Source organism: Mercenaria mercenaria, unplaced genomic scaffold (genome assembly GCF_021730395.1).
Source record: "Mercenaria mercenaria strain notata unplaced genomic scaffold, MADL_Memer_1 contig_3581, whole genome shotgun sequence".
NCBI lineage: Eukaryota > Metazoa > Mollusca > Bivalvia > Venerida > Veneridae > Mercenaria > Mercenaria mercenaria.
In genome coordinates, this window is record NW_026461734.1 from 60,130 (window position 1) to 84,739 (window position 24,610).

Sequence of the window (24,610 nt, forward strand, 5' to 3'; positions counted from 1 at the left end):
CGTTCCGTGTATGAAACGCAAGAATAAAATGATATTATCTTTGTCTGTAATGTAAGGAGATGTAACAAAAAACTCATGTGTGAAAGTAAAAGAGCAATGTGTCAAGAAAGCTTAAAAGGGTCCCAAACGGTAGTTATATGTAATCCGGCATGGGACCTACATTTTATATTAGTTACCAATATAAGACAGATAAATTATAGGATCTATGCAATTGGCAGAGTTATATCTTGGCACATTTTAAATGCTAGCTAAACTTTATTTCAGCGCATGATGCAAACGTTACGTCAATGCAACGCAGATATATATAAGACCTATCTTTATGTTTCAAGGAAGTGAAAAAATAACAGTTTAATGAAGCGTGTACTGCTAACAAGCTTGTATTTGAACTGTGTCTGTATCATTCATGGCCAGTTCATGTTTTAAATATTTTAATGTATAATCTTTCAATCAAATCCGACGTGTAAAGAGGAGAAGCTATATCAACAAATTTTTAAAATACCATTTCATAAACCCGTTAACTACAATGACCAAAAACAGTAATTTATAGAATAAAGTTTTTAAAAGTAAATTCAATTTTTCCAACTAGTTTCTTTATAGCATCATGGTCATTAAACTTCATTTATCATAAGTCTCCAATAAAACTTTCTTATACATCAGACAATAAATATGAATACTAGTATCTCATATGACGGCAAGTAGATTATCCCCCTCAAAAATAGTATATGTCTTGAGATATCCAATTTTGAAAAGCAATAATTATGTAATAACACCGTTAATGTATCTTAGTATTACATTACATTGGGACGGTTGTATTTATTTTCCTTTACAGACATGAAAAACCTGATTATAGCAAATGACGTCTGCCGGTAATTAGACGCCTCTTAATATATACAAATGTTATAAAGGTCTGTAGGAACATATCACATGGCCGACCTACTGATGATAAGCAGACACTTAATAAGAAGTGAGTTTTTTTTCGACGCATTAAACTAATCATCGTGTTTGTTGTTGTCCAGCAGTGGCTGATTCAACAACTCTGTTTGTGTGGTTAGTCTACAGTATTGTCCGTGAAATCTACATTATTTAGCTGCTTTAATTTCAGTAGCGGGAAGGTCAACGAAAATGCTTTCAAGATCGAAAAAAGCTTTTTCGTTCATAGCGCATTCGTATATTCCATCATCTGTGGTAAATGCCATGTCAATTACTGAATGAAAAGAACTCAACTTTTCGGAACAAGTGCTATTTTCCAGTTTTTTCCTTGTGTATTCCTTTGGTTCCCGGCCTTTTCGAACCACGTGCAAAACTATAAGAATCATTCTTTTGATGTAGACGACAGCATCTGCAATTAAAGTAATCTATCATTAAAACTTTAGTTTATTATTTATATTGCCTTTTCACTAAATGGTATCAAATTTTATTTCTTTTCAAGCAAATACCTAAATGAAGGACAACAACATGCACATGACCCATTATTACTTTACAGTTCTAAGGAAACAATGCATCAAAACAGATTATTATTGATGAAAAAAAACCAACATATTTTCACTCATATACACATACAGTAAAATAAACCAAAAGGGTAAACAACGAGTATTTTCTGTGATGCATGAGTTCATATGCCTTCCAGAACTGCAGTCATACACCTACACGTAAGTGGCATCGGCTTGAAACTTACCATAAATACGAATATTTAGCTCGTATTTAGAACAGTTGTCCTTTCCGAGTGATAACATAAGATTTTATAAGATGTATGCTGAAGCTCTAAATGACCCGTAACTTTGGTCAACACTTTACGAAATATGAGCAAAAAAAATAAACCAAATTAATGTTCAAACAAACAGATAATAATTGTTGAGTGTTCTGATATTATACAGGAGAAATTCATTTTATTCTCATTTGCCTTGCTAAATTTCTATAATAATATTGTCCATTTTCCAAATTGGGCTGTCCAATTAACTGATAAAAGTTTTTTACCAAAAATGATACTGGCTGAATAATGATTAGTACAAATCATGATCAGACTACATTTATGTCAATCGTGTACAGCATGGCAGGAGCTAAAACAACGTAAAAGTGTACAGTATATGCAATTAAAATATAATTTGACTCAATGAGTTTGGTGAAAGTCTTGTAATATACTGCTGACATTTTATTCATATTCAACCGTCTATATGACTAGTGTATAAACTATTACTTCATGAACTTGTGTTATAATATTCAAGTGTACTATAAACAGGAGTGTATTTTGTATCTAATTCTGAATCTCAAGGCATTTCATTAACTTTTAGCCTGCTGGCGGCTAGTGGTTTTGCCTTTGCGACCAGTGGAGAATAAGATCAGCCTGTGCGAGAAATGGTCTGCACTGTTCGCTATTCAATCGGCCAATTTTCAGTGAACTCCCCTTTGAATAATAAATGGTACTGTCGAAACTAAATGATGGACCAGTCCTTTTTAGAAATAAAAACTTGTCAAGGAAAAGAGTCAATAAAATCAGCTTTGTTCAAAGAATGCAGTCAACTGATCATTAAATCATAACAGGTTATGTACAAAATGTACGTACCAATAAAACATAACCAAAAATATACAGACCTTTAGATAACACTAATGAAATATAAGCCGGTCATACAGATGTCAAATGTGAACAGTGTTTTAACTACCTTTTTAGCTGACGAATATTAAACTGTAACTTTACAACAGAACTACTGTAACAGTTTTGGCATACAGTCAAACCTGTCTTACCCTTGGGAGAGCCGAATTTGGATCTTTATCGGGAGGTGGTCTTTATTCACTGTAAATGTTAAAATGGGAAACAAACATGATGTATTTAGAGCCAGATGGTCTCTGTTCAGAGGTGGTCTTTAACACAGGTTTGACTGTTTAGAGAAAAATGTAACATGTTAACATTGACATACTAAAACCATTCTACATTACTAACGTATATTATCAGCTAAACATCCTTCAATGTCGGATTCAATGCGTGATGAGGCATTGCAAAGTAATATTAAGCACTGGTCTTGGTCAAGATCACTGACATCATTAATTTGCTTTTGTTTAAGCACAATTCCTGTCGTCTTTAGTTTCTCGTTGAAAGCTTCAATGAAACGTGTTACTGCATTTGTATTCGATGGAACAATTATGTAAATGTACGTGGGACGACGCGTCGATTCTGGAAAAAATACATATCAGTCAGTTGTTATCAAATGGCTTTGAACTGAGGGACAAACAAATACGCATAAACATTTGCAAACTTAAACAATACGTAATTGATTTAGAATGACATATTTGAAACGGAAAGCGAATTATGGGTTTTAACACCTTGGCAAACTTCCCAAACGCTAAAGGTATGGATAAGGCCAACAATTGTGTAGAAAATTGCTTTCTTTCGATTGTAACAATTTATAGATAAAACATTTTAAAAAAGATTATACCATTAATGCTATTGCTAACATTGCAGTGCTGTAAATCGATTTTTCTCTCCACAGTAGACTGTATAACGGTGTTGTTCGATGTTGAACCGTATTCCAAACAAAAGTCTATTATTTCTTTAAAGGCACAATCATTTGTTCTGCAGGAATAAATTGTGTCACTCTCGAAACCCATATCTATTACCCTACCAATTCTGCTGTAGAGCTTGATACTTTGCAGTTCGCCTCTCGAAGACAGTCTTGGAAGTGTATCTTGCCTCGTAACATGTAATACGATCAGAATGATTCTTTTGTAGATTTCCTCTACAAAACAACAAATCCAACATGTTTATTATGAATCATTTGGTGAATGGTATTTATAATCAGTGAAAAACCATCGATTAAATTTATCTAGTAAATTATATAAAACTATTTACTACTCGTGCAAGTAAATGTATGAAACTCTAAGTTTTTTGGTGTTATAAAAGCACTAAAAACGATCATAGTTACTTCCAACTTTGAAATTATTATCTTTCGTGTCGCTTTTATGCTTTTTGACAAGCCTTGATCACGATATTATGATGTAACATGTTAGCAAATCGAACCTTTTTTGTCTTATTATCAAGATGTTTTTTAATGTTTTCGCGTAGAACACGAGGCAATGGAAAATAATATTCAACATATTTCGTAAGACCGTGCTACTGTAAGTCAAATAAAAGTAATCTATAATGATATGTGTCAATGTAGAGGTTTTTCATTAGATTGATCTGTCTTCTTTAATAACAAGCTTACTCAAAATTTTGTACCTTTGTACAGTCTGTTTAGATGCGAGGTAAATCCTTCCTAAAAGTGTACTTATTTAAATTTTCATGCGCATACTGTAAGTGCTATTTATACTTCAAAAAGAGATATACAAAGACGTACGATCGATATTCTTGAGGCATTTTTCAACTGCGGTAGTTAGCAAACCAGATTCGTTTCTGTTACATATTATAATTAAAGTCTGTCCCTCTTCGTGTTTCATCTCGTCTAGGTTTTCTATTACTGTCGCTCTGATATGATGCTCTTTCTGTAAGTCATACTGTAACCGTTTAACGAATAGTGTTGCTGGCGTGGTGTTTCTATTGTTCAATATTTGCAATGACAGGTATTGTGAGTTCAAATCTGAAATAAAATCTTTGTATGACTGTAATGGGTGTATATCATACCGCTTGAATTTTGATGAAATGATTGAGGAATACCACAAGTTCTAATTATTTCATGTCAGAATGGAAGAACTTTCGTAAACAAATGACTTTCGATTAATATAATTCAATCGAGGTTTACAACCCAGCCGTTAGGGCGTTATTATTCCTCAAGATTTACTAATCGGCAATGGTAACATTTCTCATTAATAAATGCAAAGTCTTAAAACAATTGCGCATTATATTGTTCATTAAAACTTGCAAATATAGTTTTGAATTCTAATAATGATTAGTATTTACTTACAAGTCTGTGTGTGAATACTCTTGCAACAAAACTATATTCGTATCAACATTCTCAAGTTTACTCTATTTTAAGGTATTGAACCCATAATAGAGTACTTCCTTACTGAAGAGTATCTAATTCCTACCATAAACCTACTTTGATTGCAATCTTTAGGGGACGTAGGTTCAAGCCCCACTTGGATTAACATTTTTTTCCATATTTTTCTTTCTTTTTCAAGTAAGTTTTTACTTCTTTCAAGACTTAAAATGGATGTATTGTACAAAAGTGGAAAAATTTCATTTTGTAAGCGAGTTCTTGCTGTTCAAAGTGAATTTACCTCTGAATCAGGAGGGGTAGAGTTAGACATCTTTAAAAATACTGAGTTACATTCGGTAAAAGTTCTCTATTTTGCCTTCATTCTTTAGATTACATATCTAGGAAGAAATGCAGGTAGGTTTTACTTGTGCCCCAAGGTTATTCTTGAATGAAGTGAGCAAAATTCAAAACAGACCCAGAGGATTCTACCTTAATTTTTCAAAGAACGGGATATGATAAGATATGCAAAATGGCCCCCTAAATAATTAGAATACGAAAACTCCATAATTAAAATTTTAACTGTCTGAAACAAAAAAGAAGATCAATCGTTAAAACTATGACTTTTAAAAACTTCAAAACCAAGTTATTTGTACGACTCAGACCTTTAGAATAGTCGTAGTCCGTGACTTTTACCGTTTTACCACGCGATTTACACACTACATGCTCGATTTTCATTGTGAGCCGGACCTGGTGTCAAGCTAAAGTTTTGCTGAGAAAATAAGGTTATTAAAATATACATTTTCAGAAAAGATCAGCTTGACACCCGCTCCGGCTCATATTGAATTTCCACTTTTTTCGCAATTTTTAGACTCACTTTTCTTTGAAGGAAACGGGATAACGTGCTCGTCTCTAAGCAACCGAGCATCAAACAGATACGCGGGAGTTTTGTTCTAATCATGAAACTGATAACTAAAAGTTGTTTTTATAAGAAAACTGAATGTTTAGAGCCGAGTTTAATACAAAAGTGAAACTGAAAGTAGATCTAGACATTTTACTGATCAGTTACGTGTTTTAGATCTACGTGAACTGTATTTCGGGATTATATTCAAGTTTAAAAATAAAGTGTAATTAAAGTTGTTTAAAATGAAAATTGTTATTGTTTACATAAATGTTATAGAGACAAGAAAGATAACTCATGCACACCGCAACTAGTAGACACATGTAGATAGTTCTTTTATCTAAAAAAAATGACGTAGTTTGTACATAAGTCTCTGTGATGCAATCGCACGGCGGCTGAAATGAAATATTATGCCTGGTGTCAGTGGTATGCGAGATCGATTCCCAACAGATCCTGTAAAACTTTTTTTCTGGCAAAAACGACAGAAAGTACCATTCTTTGATAATTGCAAACCATATTTAGATTTTATATCTTTAGCCAAGAGTTAAAATATTTTAAACCATTTAACCGCGTTATTTCTACAATAAGTCAATTATTCTTTTACTGTATGTCTGTGATAAAGTTATAAACATGTGTTTTGTACTTCTTTTTTATGACGTATGAAAAATAGTAAGTCAACAACTCAGAATTGTTTCAACAACTCCGTTTCATTGCCGTACGAAGTTTCATAAATAAATGTATGTTGAGTCAATTAATGTCACTGACATGTCATTTCCGGTGTGAAATATTTTATTTTATGAATAAAAGATAAAATCCAGGCGCGTAGCTAGGGCATTCTGCATAGTACGCAGAGGTAATGCGTAGGGGTCTTGGTATCCTCCCCATGATATTTTTTTCATCTGAGAACCGCAAATGGTGTATTTTGGCGTGTATTTGAAGCTAAACATGGCACGAAAGCCTTATTCGTTCTTAATCTTTTATATAAAATGTATTATTTTACTAGGTATGTGTGTAATATTGCACGTGCAATTTGTGGTTCATTGATCCATGTTATATGTGTGCAGTATTCAAAACAGATGGTTGGTAACACACTTTCAAAACATCATTATGATTGGATAACAAGAAGAGATGTGTGTATAAGTATATATTCGAGAGTTGTTAAAAGTAATTTTGCCATAACTTCAAACTGAATACTAGTCATCAAAGACATGCTAAGTTTCGTGATATTGTTACAAATGTACAAAATAAAAACTGATGCCTTGCATAGGAAAAATATTTCGGCGAATGTCATCGACGTCTGCATTATGTCAGCTTCGTCAAAATATGTTATTATCTTTTCTTCAACTAAAACAGTATTCTGCAAAATGTTTCTTACTCCTTTTTATTTTGCAGTTTGCCATCGTGATATTGCGTTTTGCGCTTCATGCATTTCTTTCTCTGGCGAGCTGTAAAGCGCGAGATAGCGATGGTGAAGCCATCGTGATTTCGCGCTGTGAACATTTTGCGTATTGGGAAGCGTGAAGTGCAAAATCACGATGGTGAAGCTAAACATCACGGTGGTGAAGCGAAAAATTTCGAGAGAAAAAAAAAACCTCCATTTCGTGCTTTGTCATTTTGATCTCGCGCTTCGGGTATCGCCTTCCCATGACAGAGAAGCGTGAAAGACGAAGCGCGAGATCGCAATGGCGAAGTGCGAAACTATGAACATTTCAGGCTTTAACATTAGCATTGGGCAGATTTCGTACCAACAATATTGAATCTAAAACAAGTATTTAAACGTAGCGGGATTGTTGATATAATATTATCTCAACGACATCTAAAACCAAGTATTACACTGAAATCTTGTTTTGATGATTTTTAAAAATGTTGTTTAAAGTTTTTCGAAATATTATACATATAATTTAGTTACGTAATACGCATTGAAAATACTAAATCACCAATTATTTAGAAAGAGCATATTTATCTCACTGTGAATTGGTTGTCAAATACTGTAATATCGTATGACTTGTACCGGTGTCAAAAGCGTAAGATTTAACTAAGTGTAATGAATGGATTTCTATTGAATTTTATTTTCTATGGAATAAGAGTTGATAATTTCATACACTTAAGTACAATTATAACATATATCTATGATATCAAAGGCTGAGCGTGAAGCTATTATATCTTATTTTTTTTTATTTATATACCGTTACAATAGTTTCGCGCTCAGCTCAAGATTAAGTAAATATTATGCGAGACAAATTACGTCTGCAGTGTTATACAAAAAGTCATATTCAAAAGCTTTTAGCCTTGAAAATGTATTTTTTTCCGATTTCTCAACCAACATTTTATTAATTGTTAACACTGTATTATAATTTTGTTGTAGAAATTTCCTCCTAGACAGCGTATGACTGTAATATTTCACATGGTCAGGATTATTACAAAATAAGCAATCAGATAGTAGGATTATGAGATAAATTGCAAAACTGTATCTAAATTGTTATAAAACTACAAAGACAATTGGTGAATTTCAATGCACGTTAAATCAACTAATCATACAAATCAGTTTGCAATACAAATAATGTCTATAAGAAACAGGTTCACTTTATTTTTATTACAAACTCAGGTTATAACGGAAACGCACTTGCTTATCCCGATGAACTCGCTCAAACCGGAGTTTACTGTACTTCAAACACAATATGAAGTAAGCAATGATAGTGTATGAAGCTAGCCAATTAATTGTGTGTGGTTGCCAGATTTTCACTACGCAGCTGCGTATTTGCGTAAAGGTAGCTACGCGCTTGAAATCCCTATAGATTATATAACCATTTTAAAAACAAAATAGCTAAGATATATTTGTGTTTAAAGAATATCTCAAATATCGAAAGACGCGTCATTTTATTATTGTTTTTAATGATTTATTGTAGGTTGATTGTGATTTGTTTTGTTTTGCGTTTTAAAGCCGTCTTTCAACAGTAACGGACAATTAACTTACCCAGAGTTCCTGGATTCCGTGCCAGTAAAAACCTGTTCTCCGCAAGTAATTGTCAACTTCCCCACATGATTATGAGATGGAGGACAAATGATTATAGTCACAATACCCCTTATCAAATCGCCACGGAGAAGAAAAACCTCGCCCGGGGATCGTACTCGCGATCCTGCGATCCGCAAATCTGCGGTGGCCTTATTGAGCTTATGAAGAAAGTTTTACAACTTATATAAATCAATTTCGACATTTCATTCTTGATGAATCAGAGTAGGAGCAGAGAAACCAGTTTCCCTTTAATGATAAGCATCCAAGCAAGGGAGCTACTGGTAATATTTCACACGTCTTTGGTATGACGGGGCCGGAGATCAAACCCAATACCATTCCCGCCCCACCAGAGCCGAAGCGGGCCCAGACTAGGTAGGCTCTCTGCACTGTTAATTAATAGCTTTACGCTTTTGAAATGAAGGCACGTATGCAGGTGTTATGTTTTCTCTTTCTCTTTTCTAGAATAGCTGTAATGATTTGAAAAAAAAACGGAGGAATGTATATACATGTAGTTAAGGTATCACAGAGAGGGACATGGATGTTTTTGTCATACTAAAACATGCGCACGTATTAATCACTTCGTGCTCACGTAATATCTATTACTTCCGCACGTAATAAGAATGACGTTACTTGCGCACGTAATAGTATTAAACATCTGCGCACGTATTAGTATAAAAATACCTCTGCGCACATATCACTTGGCATGATTGAAAACTTACTATAGAGATCACTTATTAGCTATTACGTGGGCACGTGCATAGCTGTTTCTTAGACTAACACGTGCGTACTGAGCAACTATGCTGGTTCTTTATCGCTGCAGCCGTTTCGTCTCGAATATGTCTGTAATTCTATCTGAGGAAAGGAAAAGCGGTAATCCAGAGGAAAGTCGGGGCATCTGCTTCTCATTGTGCAACCATGACCTTTTGTTATTTTGTAAACAATTTATACCTACCGCTCTAATGAATTCAGTGTTTAATATCATTAGAATAAAATCAAATGTCTTCATGTGCGCATACAAAAAAATGTTACTACTTGGGTATATCGGTATAACCAAGGTAGTCTTGTAAACTGATTTTGATATAAACACAATATATAATATAAATGCAACAATTGTAATTGGAATATAACATAATGGAGTAAAATCAAAAAATTTTCTTTCATCTATAACCAAAAATCTTTTTGCAGGAAATCGGAAGCATTTTACGTTACATATATAAGCGCATTTTGGCGGGAAACTGCACGTGCCTTTCATGTCACTCCTTCCGATGATCTTACATACGCTTATGTATATTTCGTGCTTCTCATATCGATATTATAGTTACTTGTCTAAGGAAACGTTTTTGATTAAATTAAGTTGAATAAACTACATAGATATGCTTCCATAGTTGTAATACCGATCTAACTCGGTTCCGGCGAAATTTCTACGGGTACGTGTTTTAATTATGTGGAAAGGATTTAGTAATATTCAACTCGTATATTATTTATTCAAGTAAAATGAACACTGTCGTCTTTTAACTTACTTAATGAAGATACTTCATTACATATTTAAATAAAAAATCACCGAAAAACTTGTAAGACAAAGTCATGCCTCTTGATTTATTCGACGAAGGTTTTGTTTTATACGAATGTCACACAAGAAGAAGAACATTCCGTATACGAAACAAAAAAAAAACCAACAAAGAAACACTAAATATGTAAGGAGATATAGAAGCAAAATTTTTATTTTAAAAAGTTAATATTTCATCAAGTATGTGAAATAACTCGCTAAATTACTATAAATCCAAAAAAAATGCAAAACTGTTTCTATGTTTCTATGGTGCTATGGTAAAGCAAATGAAATGAAAGTTTTGAATTTTAGTTTTAGAAATTTTCTTGATACGAAATAAAACGAAACAGACTTAATAGTTAGAGAATAAGCCAACGTAGATGTATAAAATAAAAAAAAAATCTTATTTCTTAAAAGAGTTTTCGGTCGTCCTTACATGAAAGAGTTATCTTCCTTGTTTTTGCACGATCATTCGTCTTAAAAATACAAAATAAAAATTCGTTTCAAGAAGTTGGATAAATGTGTATTGTGACGACATACAATTTATAGGGTTCAGCAATATAAACTAAAATATATTGCAAACTAGTTTTCTATACCCCCATTCTAAATGATCAAGTATCTTTTCAGCGGAAGTCTTAGATAGATGTAATAATCAATTATTTTTGGTTCATAACCGACGTCTGGTCATTGTATCTTGGTGGATTTTGAAAAATATAGTTAATTACCAATGGAATGGTGTTGTTTTACATGCATATTTAGTGGGGGCCATTTTTGGTCCTTATCATATCCCGTCCTTTGGAGTTAGAATTCTGTCTTATTAAATCTGTTAACTTGAGGCACCCTAGAAAATGTGATATTTACAGTTTTTGTTTTTTGTTTTGTTTTTTTTTGTGTGTTTTATAAGTGTTCAACAATAGTTTGATGTTTCTTTTATCAAAATTAATGCTGTAATGAATTATCTGCAATCATTTTAGATAGTAGACATCAAATTGAAGTTTGTCTCTATTTGAACTTGATGAAATACCTTAAATTATACAAAATTTACAAAAACAAAAATAAAAACAAAAAAACGGCACGATAAAAGTTCTTTAAAATTTGCAACACAGTGCAAAACATGGTCAACTTAAAGAATATACTAAGCAAATGCCATTTTTAAACATTACCATCAGGGGTCCAATACCTTAACTCAAAGGTCGAGTTAGTCTAAGATTTAGCTGACGTTTGGATTACGATTTTTATACACTCACCTGTCCTTCGACTATTGGAATTCGTTCTTTCAAAGCCGGCTTTCTCGTCACTGTTGTTTATTAAGTCCTAAAGGTAATATAAGATAAGGTATTAGTTTGATTTCTGCATCCGTTGCATGTCCGGTAGTTGTCCGGTCGCGAGTCTGGTCCACTAGACAAGGACTGATGAGAACCGTACAAGTGCAGAATAAGGAACGAATGAATAACAAACAAAACGCATGCCAGCGCATTGCTACCGTGTATCTAACGGACAACTTTGTCCGGTGGAACTTTGACCGGGAGTTAAAGTTCCAAATTTTGAACATGCTCGAAACCTTCCACCGGATGGAACGAACATCGCCGGACAAGTAGCGCATGCGCCGCGTGAGAAACGGAAAAGAACCATATAAGAACGGACACGAACTGATTCCATTAGCAAAAGATAATTTAAAACTAATCAGTTCTTCTACTGTTAAACTTGTATCTATAATTAACCTTTGAACAAAACTATTCGGAAGTCACATTGTTTCTTAAAATATATGACCTCTTTCCTAAGCTTTTATACGCTTTTAGCTCAGTTTCAGACAAAGTCCCATGCTGAGCTTTTGTGACCGCTCAATGTCCCCCGTCCGTCTTCATGCTTCAATCGTGTTCCGTCCGTCAGTCAACAGTTTGTAAACAATTTTCTTCTTTAAAAAACCACTTTGCAGTTTTACACTAAACATTACAGGCAAGATCCTTCCGTACCCTTCTTTCAAACGTGTTCAATTAGATTCAAAACAGAACTATGTTTGCTATGGAAACCGAAAGGAAAAACTTAAAAAGTCTTCTTGACCAAAACCGCAAGGCGTAGAGCCTCGATATTTGACATGTGACATCATCTAATTGTCCTCTATGAATATTGTTCAAATTGTACCCCTGGTTGAAAAGAGACCCCATCCCAAGGGTCCCAAGTTTTAAATAGACTTATAAAGGATAAAACACGAGACCTAAGCCTTTTTGATAATTGGTATTTTGCATTGCCTTGTGGCCCTCTACCAAAACCTGTTCAATTATAACCCTGGGGTGAAAGGAGGCCCTGCCCCGGGGGTCCCAAGTTCTTCTGGCCTGAAACTGTAAATTCTAAGCTTTTGATATTTGGAATTTGCATTGTCAGGTAGTCCTCTACCACGATGTTGAAATTATGCCTCTAGGATGAAAAAAGGCCCACCCCGGGGGTCCAAATTTTTACATAGACAAGTATAGGGGGAAAATCTTTTCTTAAAGTTCAAGGCCTGGGTATTTGGTATTTGCCTAGTGGTTTTCTATCAAGATTGTTCATATTATGACCCAGTTCTGAAAAAGGCCCCGCCCCGAGGGTTACTTATGTATGAGTTATATAATGACTACTTCGAATATTATCTGATCATATTTGCTTCACTGTTTAATCATAACTACCTGTTGACCCCCAAGTGATTAATGGTCACTTCACCGTGACTGACCTACTTTTTCATTTTTTTATAAGATAAAGCCTTGAAATCTGGATGACATAATCTTAACACTGACTTTCAGTGACCATGAATGTGACCTACTTTCTTTATATTTTTTTCTGATTTTAACAATTGAAAAATGTAGCTCAAATTACTCAGGTGAGCGATCCAGGGTGATCATGATCCTCTTGTTTATAAACTGCACTCAAATTTTCATTGATTTAACATTATAAAACACTGTATGCTAAATGGTCAATCGTATCACGTTTGTTCATTAGTAATAAATTTGATGGATAGCTGGTACTTATACGATGCATATCGGCTGATATGCACAGATATTCAGAAAGGTTTTGTACGTCATAAATGTAATGTCACAATTATTACCTTGATATAACTCTAACACACTTCAAATTAAGTTTGAGAAAGTTTGATATAATTATTGTCAGTTTTCTTCTAGTATTTTTCAAACTGGAAAAAAATTGAATGTCTTATTTACAGACTATTTGTTCTGTCTTCAACAAACCTACACAATTACAATTATTTATATCGATTACTTTACAAATGTTGGTTAGTTACAACAGAGGACAAGGCATTTCGAGTGTGCAAATTGTTGACTTTCATTTTACAACATTTGTTGATTTATTTTAATATAAGTCAATGTCTTTTATATATCTAGCATTGTCATTTCTGATGATTTGATAAATCTGAGATTGAAGCATTTTCTTAGTTATAAATATTCTGTAACATTTACGATTTGGAGGGACATGAAAAAATACTATTCATGTTGGAAGATGAAATATTTACTCAACTTACCCACTTGCAAACTTTTTCTAAAGTTTGACGTTCGGGAGTTGATTCATTTGTCTCACCATGTAAACCCTTTAAACAAATAACATTCAATATTAGTTTTTAAAATGTACAATAAGGACCGAGGTTTTCGTTCTCTGGTAAAATGTGTTTAATCAAAATGAACTTCACCACGAAATTGGTTATAAAATGAACACTATTATAGTCCTTTGGTTTCATACTTTTCAAGCATATGTGCGTGCACGCAGCGAAAAAGCACATGGCACCGAAGGAAGTAAAGTATTTTATACCTATACTGGAGTGCAATAGTAATTGTTCTGACAGAAGCCCCGGAGGGTGTAGTCCTAAAAGAGACCGTCTAGAAAAAGTCTTAAAGTGTTGGAAGGGAAGAGTGTTCCACACCAAGCAACCGTAAACGTTGCATTCTATGTATTGCAAGCATATTGTCACGTGGTTACTGTGTGCTCAGGTCTTGATAAATGAAATTAACTGACTGACTTTTAAACTGGTTACGGAACATAATGGGTCCTGCCCCATGATATTTGGGGGTCACACTAATTACTATGGCCGGACAGAGACACTACAATACATTAAACAAACCAAATTCAATGTTATTTACCTTAAATATTGCTGGACAATTAAATAAAAGGATATTGTCCATTTATAATACATAGTTCTGCAAACGTTGCACCTTAGATTTTGGCAATATGCCATTAATGACTCTTTCCCTGGTACTGAGAAAATACAATATCTCTCATACATATTTTTTATTATAAACAAGATTAACAATATAAAAACATATGTGAAAATGAATGCGATATAAATGTAATGCATAAATGATAGCTAAGTAATTTATACTTACACAAAATAAAGTAGACATATTTCCCATCGTATCTAAAACAAAAATTAGCACATGTAGGTAAATACATACTTTTTCAATGATTTTTATACTACAAATTTCGAGAAAAAAGTATATGCAAATAGTTTAAGCAGTACGAAAACAATCCATTTAAAACGTTCATTTGTTTAATTGTATTTGACAAACTATTAGCCCGTCCGAACTTAGCTCAATAGGTAGAGCGTTGTTCTACGGATCGCGGGTTCGTGGGTTCGATCCCCGGGCGGGGCGTATGTTCTCTGTTACGATTTGATAAAAGACATTGTGTCTGAAATCATTCGTCCTCATCCTCTGATTCATGTGGAGAAGATGACAGTTACTTGTGACAAAAAGGTCTGTACTGGTACAGAATCCAGGAACACTCGTTAGGTTAACTGCCCGTCGTTACATGAATAAAATACTGTGGAAAAACGGCGTTAAACCTAAAACAAACAAACAAATTGACAAACTATTGATGTCTTAAAATCGACGAATCTACAACTGACCTGAGCTGAAACACTAGCTGATTAATATCCGGAAATATTTATTAAAATATTTTTACTTATCTAATGCAATACGATATACCCACTTTAACAAATGCGTAATTTCAATAGTGGGTGCACAACTCTTCCTATTTGAAATGCTTGAATTCAGGCCTGTTTACTTAAAGTTGTTAGCTTAGGCTCATTTATACTTTATTGAAAATGAATCAAAAGAAAAGTAAATGAATGAAATATTCATTCAAGGTTTTAACTACTGTGTAATTCAAACTTTGTGCTCTTATGTCATTTTTCGTAATATTTATTATACGACTTTGTAGTAAGCATGTAAGTATCAAATGTATTCGATATGGTCTCTTTGAGCTGTATTTACACACGTCATGATTTTTCCTTGTGTATCGAAATGAAAAAGTAACGGTTTTTGTTTTATATTTTTAACATTATATATTTCACATCTGTTTATTTTTACATGAATTCAGTAATGACGTTGTCTACTAATAGCAGATTATGCAAAAAAAAGCAACAAAAAAAAAAAAACAACAACAATTGAACTGGGAAGCACATAGACGATTAACGTTTCATTATAGAAATATCACACCATATTTAATTGAACGGGATTATTTAAAAGCAATAGTAAATTGAAACATTAAATCATATGAATCAATATTTTTCCATAGGTAAATATTGCTCTGGTTCGTTACATAACATCTCCATGGAAGTGCATAGAAGAACTGTGCTGTTGTTCTTATTGCTCTTGACAGTGCGGGTACCAGTTTCGAGCCCATGCAAAGACATAAATGTTTTAATATCTTTATTGACATATCTTACATGTTCTGAAATCATTTGCTAACGAACAAGTTTATTTAATCATGGTTATTTGATGAACTGAAAAACACAGAGAACATATAGAAATGGGAATATTTATTTTCATTTTTGATTGTGATTTACTATGAATATTAAACAAAATATCTTCGTCAATAGATTACACTACTAATTTAAATCGCTAAATACCTTGTTATTTTCATTGCAGACTTACAAATGATTAAAAGTGAAGGTGTCGCAAGTTAGACATTTGACCAGTTATAGACTTTTATCCATAATTATAGGAAATTACTCTGGTGCGCAGATATTGCCTTTCGTGTCATGGACATCCTCGCTATTTCTCGGGAACATCCATTTGCGGATTTCAATTACTAACTATAAAATAAAATAGTGTTTTTATTCATTGAGATCTAATGTCTTTATTTATATTTCTAACTTGAACAGGAAACCAACAAAGAAAAGTTCTAAATTGAATTAAATGATTTTACAGAAAGTAGTTACACCAGCTGGTACCCGTTGACAACTTGTTTAAATTGAAATCTGATTATGTTTTATTTTTCTCTGTAGTTAAAGAAGTGGTTAGGTAAAAGAAGTAGAAAGAAGCCTCCGACACAAGATCAAAATGCAGCTGGAGACACGGGGAACAGTAAGTATCAACATAATTCATAATATTGTATGATTTAGAATACTAGTTTTAGAGAACTTTCTTTTTTTTTCTTTGATTTAGTATTTGGGACGTAGGATTTATCGTGATAGAAATTACTTCATACAACTAAATAACTTCCGTCTATGATCAAATGATATTTACATTATACGAAGATTGTGTCTAACGAAACGTATAGTGGTTACAAGATGTCAATCTGTCTTCTACGCCGTTTCTTCCTGCCCTACATGATGTTTCTCTTGATGTTCAGTCTCCGGTAAAAAGAAATACATATTTCTGTAGAGTACCATGTATACTTTATTTCCCATATAAAGACTGAAATTGCTACGTGTCGTATTATACAACAGGTATGCATAACCAATATTGGTGTTATCGTTTTTATTCCCTAAGACAGAACGTGTTTGTTTTTAGATCGGCCGCCGGGGAACCCTGCCACAGGCGCAGTTGGAGCGACTGGTGGAAGTATGTATCAATTCAATGTATAATTTCAAAATGTTGCTACATGACTATCATTCAGTCTTAGTTTTAAAGTCGCATGCTATATGGATCAGTAAAGAAGTTTGAAAAGCCCCTCCCTTTTATTGAATTCCATTCATGTCAGCATTGAGAATTTATTCTATAAATATATTGATGATGTCTTCGTCCATACAAACACTGCTAGGGGATTACTCCGAAGAATTCCTTGTTTAAAAATTGATTTTTCTATAGGATGCTGATTAATGTAATGCATTAGCATTAGGATGTTATATATTATTCTGACATATTTAAGGTAACTATATAGATTTTAGTCAGAGGGATTCTTTTTCCAAGTATGTGGCTATCAAAACTTCCTTTTGTGGATGAACAAATATTAAAAAAAAGTTTTGCATTGGATGCCTCTGACCATAATACCTTCAAGTTGGCAAATACACTTGATATTAAACTTTTTGAGGCTACGCAATATGAAAATCATTATATTTAGTTTATTTGGCTTAATATCTAAAAATCACAAATGAAGTTCTTCTCTGCAAAAATATAATTTTCGTTCTGGAAGTAAAATTTGATCAGTAACCTAAACGTAGTTTAAAGTTATAATTACATAATTAACAATGATTCTTATTTTCTAGGTTTAACACTAGACAAATCTGGCCTCATAACAACCCAGTGGAGGAAACTAGAACAAAACGAAAACTGGACGAAACAAGTAACTTTTGTTCTAATGATTGTCTTAAACATGATGTTGCATGAATCTTCGTAACGTTTTTGTTTATTCCATCACGGAAGTTCATGAAAGTGACATTACCTATAAAGTTTCTCTATATCACTACGACAGAATACAAAACTATCTATGACTAGCTCTACAAAAGTTATAATTTTCTTTATGCATGCGTTTATTACATGCTTTACAGCAAATTAAATACATGTACTTGTTAAATTGTTTTGTAGCTTTCACAGTGGAAGTTTAATTATTGCGGAATTTATTTTCTGTTGGTGTAAAATTATTAACAGGGTGAAAAACTTTTAGAAGATGATCAGTTAGCTGTTTATTGTAGTTTAAAATGTAAATTAGAATACTGTCACCAGCGAGCATGTAGCGGTATGACAATATAATGAAATACGTGTTATCCGAATTTCATTTTTGCATTTACAAATTTTCTACTATTTATTTGTGATGCAATTAGATGTTTTAGAAATTGTAAAGGCACACTACAGTAAAGTTAGAAATTGAATGTGAAAGGTCTGGCTAATATAAAGGCATTGCAACAGAATATTTGAAAATATGTTTCTTTATATCTAGGGAAAATAATAAAGAAATTTTACCAAAACTCACCATGGCATATATTATTATGATGGTTACTTTCACATTTCAGTATGCTGAAAAGCTTCTAGATGACATACAGAAACATTGTGTTAGAGAAAAAAGCCTTTCAAACATACGCATTTTGCTTTTGGGATCAGTAGGAGCTGGAAAATCATCATTTGTTAATACGGTAGCATCCATTGATAGAGGAAGACTATCACAGATAACCCTTGCAGGAGGAGCTGATGGCAGTTTGACTTTAACGGTATGGCAACTTTTAAAACTAATATTGACTAACATTTATGCATGCAATTCCGCTGAATAAAAGCTCGGTGTTTCTGTTTAGATAGTTCCTGATTCATGTATTAATGCCTGTCTCGTAATATATTGCAGTCATTTTAAAAGTCAACTTTTTAATTAGGCAAAAATCATCCGCACGAATAAAGATTTTATATATTATATAACAAAATACAAGAAAATGAATAAGCTTTAAACACCGTTTCACAGAAACGTGAGCTAATCTTGGCTTTTGACAGGAATTTTTTATGAGTAAAGAGACGGGAAGCTTCATCAAAATGATGACAATAACCTTACTTTACATGTATCAGTATAAATGAGTTTGTTTTATGCGGCAACAGCTGAAAGAATATAGACCGCAACACAAATTGAAGAACTTCAGAATATTAGATACAATGGGCGTGGAGGACAATGATCAGGGAGGACTCAATCTTAAGGATGTTTTATACCTTGTCAAGGGTCACATTCCACCGAATTATAAGGTAAGTGCAAAACTTCAGTCTTGAAATAAACGACAAATGGGCTAAAGTACTACATATCAGCTTTGTGCTTTATCTAATAGATATAATACTTTTTTTTCGGAAAATAAACACGTTTTAAATGGATTTACAGAACACAACAAAAAAGGATGGATTATTAACTAAAACAACAGTGGAGATAAGAAACATAAATAACAATTCTTAATATCACAAATACATATAGATACGAAACCTTTATATCGTTACTCGTTACTCGTAACTCAAGTTGCGAATGAAGATGTGGTTTTTCTTATTTCTTTCTTTCTGTTTGCTGTTTTTTTTTTCTTTCTTATTTTTCTTTTTTTTTTTTTTTGGTTGGGCATTGCCTTCGTGTCCGAGTGCCTAAGGTCGCCTAACTTCCAATTTTATGCGCCTCAGCGAAAAGGGTTTGATTCTCGCATGTGAGGAATCCATCTAGCTGGCTTGCGGAAGGTCGGTGGTTCTACTCAGGTGCCTGTTCGTGATGAAAAAATGCACGTAGGGGCAACTGGGGTCGTCTCATCCATCAAAGCTGGAAAGTCGCCAGTATGATCTATAATTGTGTCGGTGTGACGTAAAACCAAAGAAAAAAGTTTTTATTTTGTAATATTTATATGTCAGCATTAATGATATTTAAAAAATGCAATCGTTGATCATGCATATAGTTTTGTTTCATTTATATGGAGTCATTTTTTTTCCTTTAAAGTCATTTATTTGATTTTAAACCATGATCATTTTCATAGTGTAGTGATGTTACCTGAGGTCAAAATATGCTCAATATTGTTACATTTAAAGTTCAATCCTGCCACACCAATTGATGAAGGAAGCAAAGAATTCAGGTCAGAGCCAAATGAAAAAGATAGAATTCATTGTGTGGTTTTTGTAATAGATGCTACTGTCGCCGGAAATGACAATATTTCGGATGCGAGAAGAAGAAAAATAAAAGAACTACAAACAGAGTTAAAGGCTCTCGGTAAAAATATTTATTTATATTTGATTTGAAAATAAGACAATAGAATTCAGATAATGATATACATAATTTTTTAACAACTTTATGAAGACATCGTCAATTTTATTCGGTCCTTTTTTTGAGTTCATTTCCTAGTAAACTTTACAGCTGATGCTATATGCATGAAACTTATAAATGACTACCGGACTGAACAATAGATTGGAAACCACGATTCCAACGTCGTCGTTTCAACTAGTATCATACATATTAAGGATACATGCTTTGTTATTAGGCGAGTAATTATTTTATTTCAAGCTTATGAAATGATGATTAGCTAAGGCATTGTATATGCAATTCATGCATGATTTGCATAGATTGCCTTCTAAAACATGAAGAACAATAACCGCATAGAAACAAAGCAAACCTTAAACCATCAACTGTAATTTAAAATTCAAGATTCGCTCATTTCCTTACTGAAGTTACCATCCAGTTTTGTTTTGACACAGCGTTATCGATTTAAGTGATAGACGTGTCAGATACGATATCGTCAGGATTGATTCTTTTTAATATAATTGCGTCAAATTTATGTCTTAGTTGTGAGTAACTGTTTGTTTGTTTTGGGTTTAACCCCGCTTTTCAACAGTATTTCAGTCATGTAACGGCGGGCAGTTAACCTAACCAGTGTTCCTGGATTCTGTACCAGTACAAACCTGTTCTCTGCAAGTAACTGCCAACCTCCCACATGAATCAGAGGTGGAGGACTAATGATTTCAGACACAATGTCGTTTATCAAATATTCGTAGAGAACATACGCCCCGCCCGAGGATCGAACTCGCGACCCAGCGATCCGTAGACCGACGCTCTACCTATTGAGCTAAGCGGTAGTAACTGTGCTATATTCATGACATAAATGCAATAAACAGTTTTCATCGTAATCCTAAGCTATCCGGCCGTACGAAGATGGTACTTTTCATGCCGTTCGATATAGTATGTTTGTTCATGCATATTTGTGTCATTCCCATTAAGTTTTCTTTCATGTATATAATAATCAAAAGCTATCCCTAAAGTAAAATAGTATATGTACTCACTTTTATTCTTCCTTTGAGAAGTAAATGCGTAAACGTTTACTGTCTTCTTTTGTAAACCTTTTCTTAGTGATGTATTATATTAGACACTTATAGCATTATTCTATTACATTCACAGACATCCCACGAATAGTGTTATTAACTAAGATTGATGTACTCTGTGAATTTGTTGATGAAGATATAGAGAATACATACGAAAGTGAAAAAGTTAAAGATGCTGTACATGTGGCGAGGGAATTATACAAGGTTCCGGTAAATGTAGTTATTGTTTCATACTTAAATGACATGTATGTTAACATGAAATCCCTTTCAATGGTTGTTTGAGGAATTTGTTTGTACAACATCGTATGTGAACGAAAAATATGTCTTACCCATATGGGGTCGAAACTTCACTAGTGCTGTAGAATTCTTCGTATAGGATGCCATCAACCTGGCTTAAGTCCCATATAAAGTGTCATTTCATGCCTGAAACAATAATAGGAGGGGGCCACTGGGGTCTTCCGCTCGCTACAATGTAAAGCTGGAAATATCACCAGATGTGTCGATGTGACTCTTAAACCAATAAAAAATGAAAACTTAGTGACCTGGCTATGGCAAGAAATATTAAGGAGTTACAAAGAGAGCATATCACATGTTGTACATATGCCTTAGTTTCATTTTTATCTTTATATATTACGTATGTTAGTATGTTATTTATATTCGCACAACAACATGTATTAATTGTTTTTGTTTTTTGTAGGAGCATTGTATTTTTCCTGTTGAAAACTATGAAAGTGAAGTTGAGGCGGACTACAAGAAAGAAATATTGCATCTTTTAGCTCTCAGGCAAATGATTTACTTTGGAACAGATTTTCTCAACTCTGTATCCGCATCCACAAGTGATGATGAAACACCTTAGAAAAATAAAAGGGAAAAAAAAACTTTAATGGGACAGACTAGACTCGAAAAACATTTTCTACATCTAATTTTTACAGATTTATGTCTTTGGTATAGTTATCTTTATATGACTTAACTCACTGTTACCCTTAATTTTAAGGTAGTACACCTAGGATGATGTCAAATCAAATCGTTTAGATAAAGCATACTCAATTGACACGCCAGATATGGACATTACGAGTAGCTTGATATTTAATTGATATATGATGATTAATTTATGTTGATTTATGTTAATTTACTTTATTTTAGAAGCGCGAAAAGGTCTGAGGGTGTTCCAAAATCTGCATGTGTTATAGTCCAATGCAACTCCTTTTTATATAATTTATAGAATTTTATTATTTAGGAAAATTGTAACGCCGAAAATTATTATGGATGATGTAGGTACTAAGTCCCTACTTATTATGTCCAAATAATAAAACACAGTTCCAGATTTTCTTCTTTTTATTCTTCAGTGGAAAACCACACAGTTTACAGAATATATTAACATGTCGCCAAAGGTTAATCTGACGTTAATAACTAAAGTACATACATTATTAAAGAGTATCAAATTATTTTCTAGTGAAGAACCACAATGTTATCACTTGGAAATCCAAATCTATTCTCCCTAAACCTGTTGTCTTGAAAATATGTTCGCTGTCAACATATAATAACTGAACAATTAAATTGGCCCTTATTGCTCTTATCGCCTCATTACCATAGTAACGTTACATTTGTATGTACACTGCTGAGCCGATAAGGGAAACTAATTTGTATTTCTTGTAATTGAATACTGTTGGAAAGGCGGGTGAAGTCAATTGATTTATTTAATTAATTCAATATTATATCTAGGGGAAAATCTGCTTTTCTATTATTGTGTCAATTTTATTCAGATACTACCAGTTATTAAATTGCAAAATATCAAGCTTTTATCAATTTTCATAGTTTTATGGCATTTGCAGTATCAAGTGTCACTGCAACTTAACTTTAAGACACTTTGCCCACTTGCGGGAAATTTTGTCTTATGTTATCATCTTGTGCGTACATGTACAAACAAATAAAACATTAATTTTTATATTGTTAAATATACCCAGTGGCAACTCTTACAGGTATAAGTTTGCAACACTAGGCAGTAAATATGCAATTTCAAACTAATTCACCCAAAACTGTAAAATGTGATTCGTTTTCATTTTTTGCAGCAAAATTGCAATCTCAAGTTCTTTCTCTGTCCACAATAGAACAAACATAGGGTGTTCATTGAAAATGTACAAACTGAATAGCAAATAGTGCAGACCATGATCAAATTAAAACCTGGTTCAGACAGCAAGCACGATATATACCTTAAACCATACAGTCGTAAGATATACGATGGGGGATTTCTTTGTGTTTTTTCTTGTTTATCAAAAAAATGAACCAAATCACCAGGAAGAAATAGAAACAAGACATATTTTCAAAATGGATGGTAAATAGTCCTCTTTTTGCATACAGGGTCTACTTAGCTGACGATATCAAAATAGGTACATGTAAAGTGGGACAAGGCATTGCCATTTACTGTAAAATATCATTAAGTAGGTGAGATAAGCATCACCACGTAATAGCTACCAACTAGATTAAATTTGTATTTGATGTACACTAGATACAAGAGATACAACTTTTTTCGTGCATTGTTTGTTCACTCCTTTCATGGAATGATGTGTAAATAGTATGTCGCGAGTGAAATAAGATTTTCCTTATACCTTAAGATTCGGCTAATGAAGTACAAAAATGCCTGAAAACGTCCTTTGTTTACATTTAAATAAACACATTTCCGGGCAGAGTTAAATCAGAGTTGTGTTAGCAATGCTATTAGAGCAATAACGAAAATATAAAATTTAAAGGAGTAGCTGTGCATGTTTTGTACAACTCATCAGTTCCAGATCGTTTCGACATTCGTACATTTTATCAGGTCGGTTGTATTTTGTTCTTTTCAGATCATTCATCACGATTTCTATGTTGTGTTTATGTTTCCGCTTGGGTGGTCCCACTCCCATTACTCCCACTTTCATAGCTTTGGGTATTGTATAAGCAATCCTTGGGTATGGTTCCTGGTTTTTAATTTTTTCTTTTGACAGTTTTGGTGCAGGCTCCATTTTCTAAATTCCAGATTGTTTAGTTCTGCTAATACTTTTCTTTGTTTAGGGTAAGCCCATTATTTTAACATATCTGCGCATGTCTAAAGTGTTGAGTTCTGCTCAACCAAGCATAGTATGTATTTCCACTTCTGTGGCTCAATCAACAGATTTGTTTTGTAATTTTTAGTTGTGTGGTTTAAAAGTCAAAATTAAAGTAGGTAAAGGGAAATACATCATGGCACTGATCGTC

General features: G+C 33.3%; 2 protein-coding genes across 4 annotated transcripts; one reads left to right on the plus strand and one right to left on the minus strand.

Moving 5' to 3' along the window:
- Positions 1–793: 793 nt before the first annotated feature.
- Positions 794–15,433, minus strand: LOC128553197 (uncharacterized). Of its 3 annotated transcripts, none has more exons than XM_053534316.1 (5): positions 15,333–15,433; positions 14,729–14,760; positions 11,612–11,678; positions 2,936–3,166; positions 794–1,339 (listed from the first exon to the last, which is right to left on the minus strand). In XM_053534316.1, the coding sequence occupies exons 2-5, from the start codon at positions 14,753–14,755 to the stop codon at positions 1,080–1,082; spliced, it is 585 nt and encodes a 194-aa protein (XP_053390291.1). In that variant the 5' UTR covers positions 14,756–14,760; positions 15,333–15,433; the 3' UTR covers positions 794–1,079. The 3 variants fall into 3 exon arrangements, with proteins under 3 accessions (XP_053390291.1, XP_053390290.1, XP_053390289.1); XM_053534315.1 differs by having other exon boundaries at positions 15,250–15,408; XM_053534314.1 differs by lacking the exons at positions 11,612–11,678; positions 14,729–14,760; positions 15,333–15,433 and adding exons at positions 3,429–3,728; positions 4,329–7,611.
- A 3,694-nt stretch (positions 15,434–19,127) lies between these two features.
- LOC128553196 (interferon-induced protein 44-like) lies at positions 19,128–22,703 on the plus strand. The gene is made up of 4 exons (XM_053534313.1): positions 19,128–19,288; positions 20,099–20,276; positions 21,456–21,589; positions 22,077–22,703. Exons 1-4 carry the CDS (start codon positions 19,136–19,138, stop codon positions 22,233–22,235), a joined length of 624 nt encoding a protein of 207 aa, XP_053390288.1. The 5' UTR covers positions 19,128–19,135; the 3' UTR covers positions 22,236–22,703.
- Positions 22,704–24,610: the final 1,907 nt, after the last annotated feature.

Coding starts and splice junctions, on each gene's coding strand:
- LOC128553197 (XM_053534314.1), bottom strand. CDS start 4,428: ATGAAACACGAAGAGGGACAGACTTTAATTATAATATGTAACAGAAAC. Junction 3,729..4,328: donor ATGCCTCAAGAATATCGATC/GTACGTCTTTGT, acceptor GTTGTTTTGTAG/AGGAAATCTACAAAAGAATC. Junction 3,167..3,428: donor TGTTAGCAATAGCATTAATG/GTATAATCTTTT, acceptor TATTTTTTCCAG/AATCGACGCGTCGTCCCACG.
- LOC128553196 (XM_053534313.1), top strand. CDS start 19,136: ATGCGGCAACAGCTGAAAGAATATAGACCGCAACACAAATTGAAGAAC. Junction 19,289..20,098: donor ACATTCCACCGAATTATAAG/GTAAGTGCAAAA, acceptor TTACATTTAAAG/TTCAATCCTGCCACACCAAT. Junction 20,277..21,455: donor AACAGAGTTAAAGGCTCTCG/GTAAAAATATTT, acceptor TTACATTCACAG/ACATCCCACGAATAGTGTTA.